The sequence below is a fragment of the Macaca nemestrina genome, chromosome 1, assembly GCF_043159975.1.
Source record: "Macaca nemestrina isolate mMacNem1 chromosome 1, mMacNem.hap1, whole genome shotgun sequence".
In the NCBI taxonomy this organism is placed as follows: Eukaryota; Metazoa; Chordata; class Mammalia; order Primates; family Cercopithecidae; genus Macaca; species Macaca nemestrina.
This window is the reverse complement of record NC_092125.1, coordinates 174,873,924-174,880,703: the sequence shown is the minus strand read 5'-3', so window position 1 is coordinate 174,880,703 and position 6,780 is coordinate 174,873,924. Positions and strand designations below refer to the sequence as shown.

General features: G+C 52.3%; 1 protein-coding gene across 1 annotated transcript; it reads right to left on the bottom strand.

Moving 5' to 3' along the window:
• Positions 1 to 1,859: 1,859 nt before the first annotated feature.
• LOC105495146 (Jun proto-oncogene, AP-1 transcription factor subunit) lies at positions 1,860 to 5,176 on the bottom strand. The gene has a single exon (XM_011764397.3). The coding sequence runs from the start codon at positions 4,163 to 4,165 to the stop codon at positions 3,161 to 3,163; it is 1,005 nt and encodes a 334-aa protein (XP_011762699.1). The 5' UTR covers positions 4,166 to 5,176; the 3' UTR covers positions 1,860 to 3,160.
• Positions 5,177 to 6,780: the final 1,604 nt, after the last annotated feature.

Here is a 6,780-nt window from a genome sequence, read left to right as displayed (position 1 = left end):
CATTTTGGTAAGTGCTATCATAGGATTTTTCATGAAATGTTATCATGCTCACTAGGGAATTATTAATTCCCTTTGAAGATGGAGTTACCAACAGAAGCTTTACAGAGAAGGTGACACTTACACCAAGACTTGAAGAATGGGTAGGATTTATCAGTTGAACTAGAAGGAAAGGTATTCCAGGCAAATACATGCAAGCAGAAACATGAAGGGGTGAAAAAGCAAGGGATTTAGATTCATACAAAGATATGTTTCTGATAGTGGGGATGTAAGCTGGTCAGTTCGTGGTTTATCAACTTTTTTTTTTTTTTTTTTTTTTTGAGTCATGGAACTCTGGGAGGGTCAAATAAAAGCAATAATCTCTCTCCTCAGAAGAGTGTGTACAGACACACACACACAACTTTCTGGGCATTTTCATTGAGTTCATGAACCCTCTGTCTTGATAGACACAGAGGGTTATGTCCCTGATTGAATTATTTTATATATGTAACATATATGTGTAAAACAAATTAAGAGGATTAATAACTATGTGTCACTAGCTTCATCTGCTCCAACTATTAGTGTTACCTAAAGATTAACTCATTGAAGGCCCATAATGAAGTTAACCATTAAGTATTTATAAGCAGTTAATCTTTTGTCTCCAAAATTTACCAGAGATCATGGTTAATTTCCTCTACCACAATTATTTATTTCCACCCCTTTTGGTTAGAATGGTTAGAATTTCAAGACTATACATTTAGAATGTTAATTGAAACAATCAGGCATGGGGATAGGCCTGAGTTTCAGACTTTTTTTTTTTTTTTTTTTAAACACTGAAATCTAAAGCAAACTGGGGAGTGGTGTGGCTTTTCTGTGCTGTACTGTTGTCTGGGCTTAGTCTACCTTTGCAGGTAATTAATTCCCCAGCCTGCTTATTTTTTCTAGTTGGCTCTTGTTTAGCTTCCACAGAGCCCCACCCCAAAGTGCTTTATTGTCCCTCTGCTATTTCTACATATGGTCAAAATCATCTCACCTTCCGGGTTGCTGACATCGGCAAATTCAGTTTGGCAAACCGGGCTCTGCTCCCAGTAACCCTTTGTTCAAGAAGTGTTATTACAAGGGAGAGTATACCCGAAGCTAACAAGCCTGTCCAATCTCTTCCACTCCTAGAGATACTCCTAAGGAGAAACTCTGTGTATTTGGATTTACAGCCACAGGCAGGATATTAGCACTCCCAGACCTATTGGGTACTAGAACATTGCTAATGAGCAAACAGCCCTGCCTCAATTAGTGGTTTGTGAAATATTCCTGGATATCAAATTGCTTTTGCTGCCTGATAATCACACTGGCTCTTGGGATGAAAAACAACCAAGCAAAAAATTGTTCCCTTGTTGAGCACTGCCTTGTTGATCTCCTAAGTTACATCTGTAGTCAGAATTTAAGTTTCCCATTTCCCTAGAGCTGAGGTTTGATTTATGCATGTAATCATTGAGTTGGTGTTCATGTTTTCTCTTGCGAATCTTTTCCATAGTATTAGATTACTATCTTTTGAGACTGATTCTATAATTACTTAAACAAGGTTGATTATTTGAGAAACAAATTAAGAAATAAACTATAGACAGATCCAAAATGCTAAACTGCTAGTTTCCTTAGACATAGGTATTTATTTGGGGGTAAAGGGTGGTAGTAGAGAGGAGGGAATTAATAAAATTGGGAGACTGTTTCATTCAGATCACAACTTCCAGTTTGACTCTTCCTAAATTCTTTGCTTCTTAATTTTCAAGTCACTTCAGATTGCAGCAATGTTAACCTCAGCAACTAAAAATAAAAGCTTCAGTATATTACTTGGGAAGAAAAAAGTAGTAAAGGGAAGCAATTCAAGATCTGTTATTGGTATTTGAATACATTTATTGTGACAAGAATGCTGTTATAAATATTCATAAGCAAAGGCCATCTTTTAATCTAGGAATTGTCAAAGAGAAGATTCCAAATTGGAAGGATACATCTTTTGTAAAATCTGCCACCAATTCCTGCTTTGAGAATAAGCATCTATTGTTAAATTTCTACTAACATTATAAATGGTCACAGCACATGCCACTTGATACAATCCCAAACTTTGAAATGTTTGACTTCCCAGTGGGCTGTCCCTCTCCACTGCAACACCCCCCCCCCCTCCTCCAGCCTCCTGAAACATCGCACTATCCTTTGGTAAGCAATTCCATATAGATAGCTGGGGGAAGAAGAGTATAACCTGACCATAGAAGCAGGTACATCAGGAACATTTATTTCTAAAGTCTAATAGAGAACAGTTTTTACTGCTTGATAGTAAGAAGCACTGAGAGTGATTTTAATTGACATTCTTAACTCTTTCAACTCCACCTAGATAGCTAGTATCTATAGATGATGCAGAAAAGAGGTTAGGGGAGTACTTTTCAATAGTTTATTGTATTTTCTTAAATATCCTTTCTGGAATTTTCAGAAACAAAACATAAAAAAATTATATACTTTATTACAAATGGTAAACTCAGAGTGCTCCAAATCTCTTATTTACAAACAACACTGGGCAGGACACCCAAACAAACAAACAAGAAATAACTTACAAAGGCATGAAGCTGTTTATTGACAGTAATCAGCTTTCATCAAATTAAAAAATATATATATGTACATACACAGTTAACGAAGGCAGGCCAGAAAGAGTTCATCTGTAGGCTCAGCCTCGCTCTCACAAACCTCCCTCCTGCCGCCCCTCCCCAGCCCTCCCCCCCCTGCTTTGTGTTCTTAATGAGTACTACAGAAGCAATCTACAGTCTCTATTGCAGTTTGTAACCCCCTCCCCCTCCCCCCTTTAATACTGAATGAGATCGAATGTTAGGTCCATGCAGTTCTTGGTCAATGTTAACGAAAAGTCCAACGTTCCGTCCGCGCGGGGACAGCCCGTCCGCAAAGCGGGGCAGCCCGCAGGCGGCCGCTCCCTGGCTCCACGCCAAGGGAGGGCGCGCCAAGTCCTTCCCACTCGTGCACACTGGGGGCGCCGTCAGGACGCAACCCAGTCCAACTTGGATACCCTTGGCTTTAGTTCTCGGACACTTCTTTTTTCTCTCCGTCGCAACTTGTCAAGTTCTCAAGTCTGTCTCTCTGTGTTATTTTTTTTCTCCGTTGCCCCTCAGCCCCCAACAGTCTCTCTTCAAAATGTTTGCAACTGCTGCGTTAGCATGAGTTGGCACCCACTGTTAACGTGGTTCATGACTTTCTGTTTAAGCTGTGCCACCTGTTCCCTGAGCATGTTGGCCGTGGACGCCAGCTCCGAGTTCTGAGCTTTCAAGGTTTTCACTTTTTCCTCCAGCCGGGCGATTCTCTCCAGCTTCCTTTTTCGGCACTTGGAGGCAGCAATGCGGTTCCTCATACGCTTCCTCTCCGCCTTGATCCGCTCCTGGGACTCCATGTCAATGGGGGACAGGGGCGGCGTCTCGCCAGGCATCTCGGGCACTGTCTGAGGCTCCTCCTTCAGGGCTTGCAGCCGCGGGTGCTGCACGGGCATCTGCTGGGGCAGGTGGTGCGGCGGCTGCGGCGGCGGCTGCTGCTGCTGGGGTTGCGCGGGAAAGGCCAGGCCGGCCGCGCCGTAGGAGGGCGCCCCGCCGCCGCTGCTCAGCGCGCCTGGGTTGAAGTTGCTGAGGTTGGCGTAGACGGGCGGCTCGCTGTGCAGGCTGGCGCTGAAGCCTCCGCTGCCGCTGCCCCCTGCCACCGAGGCTACCGCTGGAGCTACCATGCCCGCCCCGCTGACCGGCTGCGCCGCTGACGTGACGCTGGGCAGCGTGTTCTGGCTGTGCAGTTCGGCCAGGGCGCGCACGAAGCCCTCGGCGAAGCCCTCCTGCTCGTCTGTCACGTTCTTGGGGCACAGGAACTGGGTGGGGGTCGGCGTGGTGGTGATGTGCCCGTTGCTGGACTGGATTATCAGGCGCTCCAGCTCGGGCGACGCCAGCTTGAGCAGCCCCACGTCGGGCGAGGTGAGGAGGTCCGAGTTCTTGGCGCGGAGGTGCGGCTTCAGGCTCCCCACTGGGTCGGCCAGGTTCAGGGTCATGCTCTGTTTCAGGATCTTGGGGTTACTGTAGCCATAAGCTCCGCTCTCGGACGGGAGGAACGAGGCGTTGAGGGCATCATCATAGAAGGTCGTTTCCATCTTTGCAGTCATAGAACAGTCCGTCACTTCACGTGAGGTTAGTTTGGGCTGCGTGCTGAAGTTTCGGGGCCGCAACAGCGCTCTGGCAAGCGGGGGACACCCGTGCCCCCCGGGCCCTTTGGCAGGGAAAGTTTCTCTAAGAGCGCGCGCACCCGCTGGTTGTCGTCCCCGCTGCGCCCTCCTCACCAGCTCGCTCCAGGGAGCGCAGGGTTAATTAAGATGCCTCCCGCACTCTTACTTGTCGACTCGCGCGCGCGCTACCCGGCTTTGAAAAGTCGCGGTCACTCACTGAGCGCTCTTCGGGCGCCGCCGTTCCTTGGAGTCCGCGGGCGAACTCGCTTCCCAGAGCAGCGGCTCTCCCGGCGGCGCGGATCAGTGCCGACCCGCAGAGGCCGACCAGCGGCGGGTCTCGGCCGCCCAGACTCCGACGACTTGTCCCCTCCTCCGCTGCGAGGGGGAGGGGGCGCCCGGCAGCCGCGGCTCGCGCTCGCCCAAGTTCAGCAACCGGTGCGAGCGAAGCTGAGCGCACGTCCTTCTTCTTTTGCGTGGCTGTCCGCCGCCTCCTGGTCTTTACCGCCGCCGAATAGCCTAAGACGCAGGAAAGGCTTGCAAAAGTTCGCTCCGGGACTCTGGGCCAGTTGTCTCCGGTCCTCCGGGCCGAGAAAGTTCTTTGCTGCTGCAGTCGCTCGCCGACTTCCCCCGGCGGGCGCGTGGGTACCGCTGCTCGCCACCGCTGTCAACAGCGCCTGGGCAGCAGGGCTCTCCTCCTGGGGGCGGCTGGAGACCAGGCTCTCTGGGCACTCCTCGTAACACCAGCCCGGGAGCCACAGGCGCTAGCTCTGGGCAGTTGGAGAGAAGGTGGAAAAGAAAATAAGATTTGCAGTTCGGACTATACTGCCGTCCTGGCTGGCTGGTTGTGTCTGTCTGCCTGCCTGAGTCCGCGCACCTCCACTCCCGCCTCGCTGCTTCAGCCACACTCAGTGCAACTCTGAGCCCTTATCCAGCTCGAGCTCAACACTTATCTGCTACCAGTCAACCCCTAAAAATAGCCCATGATGTCACCCCAAGGCCTTCCCATTGGCTCGCGTCGCTCTCAGGGGGGCGGGCCCGCCCGTCACCATGGAGACTCCACCCTAGAAGATTCTTCTCTGGGCCCGCGGAGGCTCACGGGATGAGGTAATGCTCCGCTGCCCTCCTACAGTCGGGCCCTTCTTTCTCCTACCCTCCCCCCTGCCGCACGCCTCTCGGCCCTCTCTTCCCCGGTCCCCTCCCCGGGCCGTTTTTCCCGGCCCGCCCGGTGCATTGTGGGCTGACGTCTTGGGGTTTGACTGTCTAGTGACGGTGGCTGCCGCGAGCGGGCGGACGCTCGCAACATCTGACGGAGGGGGCTCAAGTTCACGGCTGCGGACTGGGATGCAGGGGATGCGGGGACCCGGGAGGCCAGGGAACCCGGCCAGTTGTTTTGGGTCAAGGGTGCGGGCGAGGGGTGGTTGTGTTTCCCCACTTGTGGGGCTCGAAGTCATCCACCGGCGTCCGCCACCGCGCGGGGCGGGAGGCTGAGAGTCCAGGTCCGCCGCCCCCCCGCACTTCCGGGGGGCGGGAGCACCGCCCTTAAGGTGGCTCTGTGAAGTCCCAGTTGGGGGCGAGCCTAAGGGGGCTTAAGTTTGGGGGCGGTCTCCCGAGAGTCGGCCCCCCACGTTGAGAAACGCTCCGAAGTTTGCATCTCGGTCAAGTTCAGGAGCGATGGTCCGCGGGGTTGTCTGGCTGCTCTTAGAAGCTGAGAGATTTGTATTGCCCAAAACTGGACGCTCAGCTGAGTCTCCGTTGCACCCCACTTCATCCTCCGGGACCGTGGGGGAAAGGGCGCGGGGGATCACAGCTTTGCCTCCGAGGGGCAGTTTTTATAGTGGGCGCAATTAGTGGGTAACAGGGTCCAGATGGGAACAAGCGTGTAGGCGATCCGAAACTCGGGGAACCCCGGTGTTAGTCTACTCCCCTTCCCGCCCCCGGACAACACACACACGCTTAACACAACACGCACAACATGCGCGCGCGCGCACACACACACACACACGCACACACTCTCCACCCGCGCCTAGTTGCTTCCGGGAAAACAAGCTCAGAAGGCGGGGGACACTCGCATAAAGTAACGCAGTAGAACTCAGGAGCCCGGGGTAGAACCTGGACTTCAAATCTCTGCCTTCCCGGCCGGGTGGTGGGCCCATATCCTGAGTAGCCTCTAGGAAGCGCTAGACACATGTAAGTGGTTCCTTTTCCGCGGTTGTTATTTTATCTTCCCCCCGCCCCCCACCCCTTAGGGACGAAAGTGTGTGGTGGAAAGAATCCCGAAGTCGGGAATGCTGGTTCTTTCGTGGCCAGGCTGCAACAGTGTGAAGCGAGCAAATCACGGAACTCCTCTGAGCTTCATTACCCTCATCTGCAGGTGGGGCCGGTGCCGTCCACATCACCGGGCTGCCGGGAGTTAGTGTGACAGGGTCGCCGGCAGCACTAGGGAGGTGGTGGCCAAACAGCTCGCTTCCCTCCCCTGCCTCGCGGTTTCCATCCTCGCAGAGCCTGGATAGGATGCCAGGATATAAGAGTGCGATTTGGCAGGACCAGGTGTACTT

Excerpts from the sequence above, each read along its gene's own strand:
- LOC105495146 (XM_011764397.3), bottom strand. The coding sequence starts at position 4,165 with ATGACTGCAAAGATGGAAACGACCTTCTATGATGATGCCCTCAACGCC.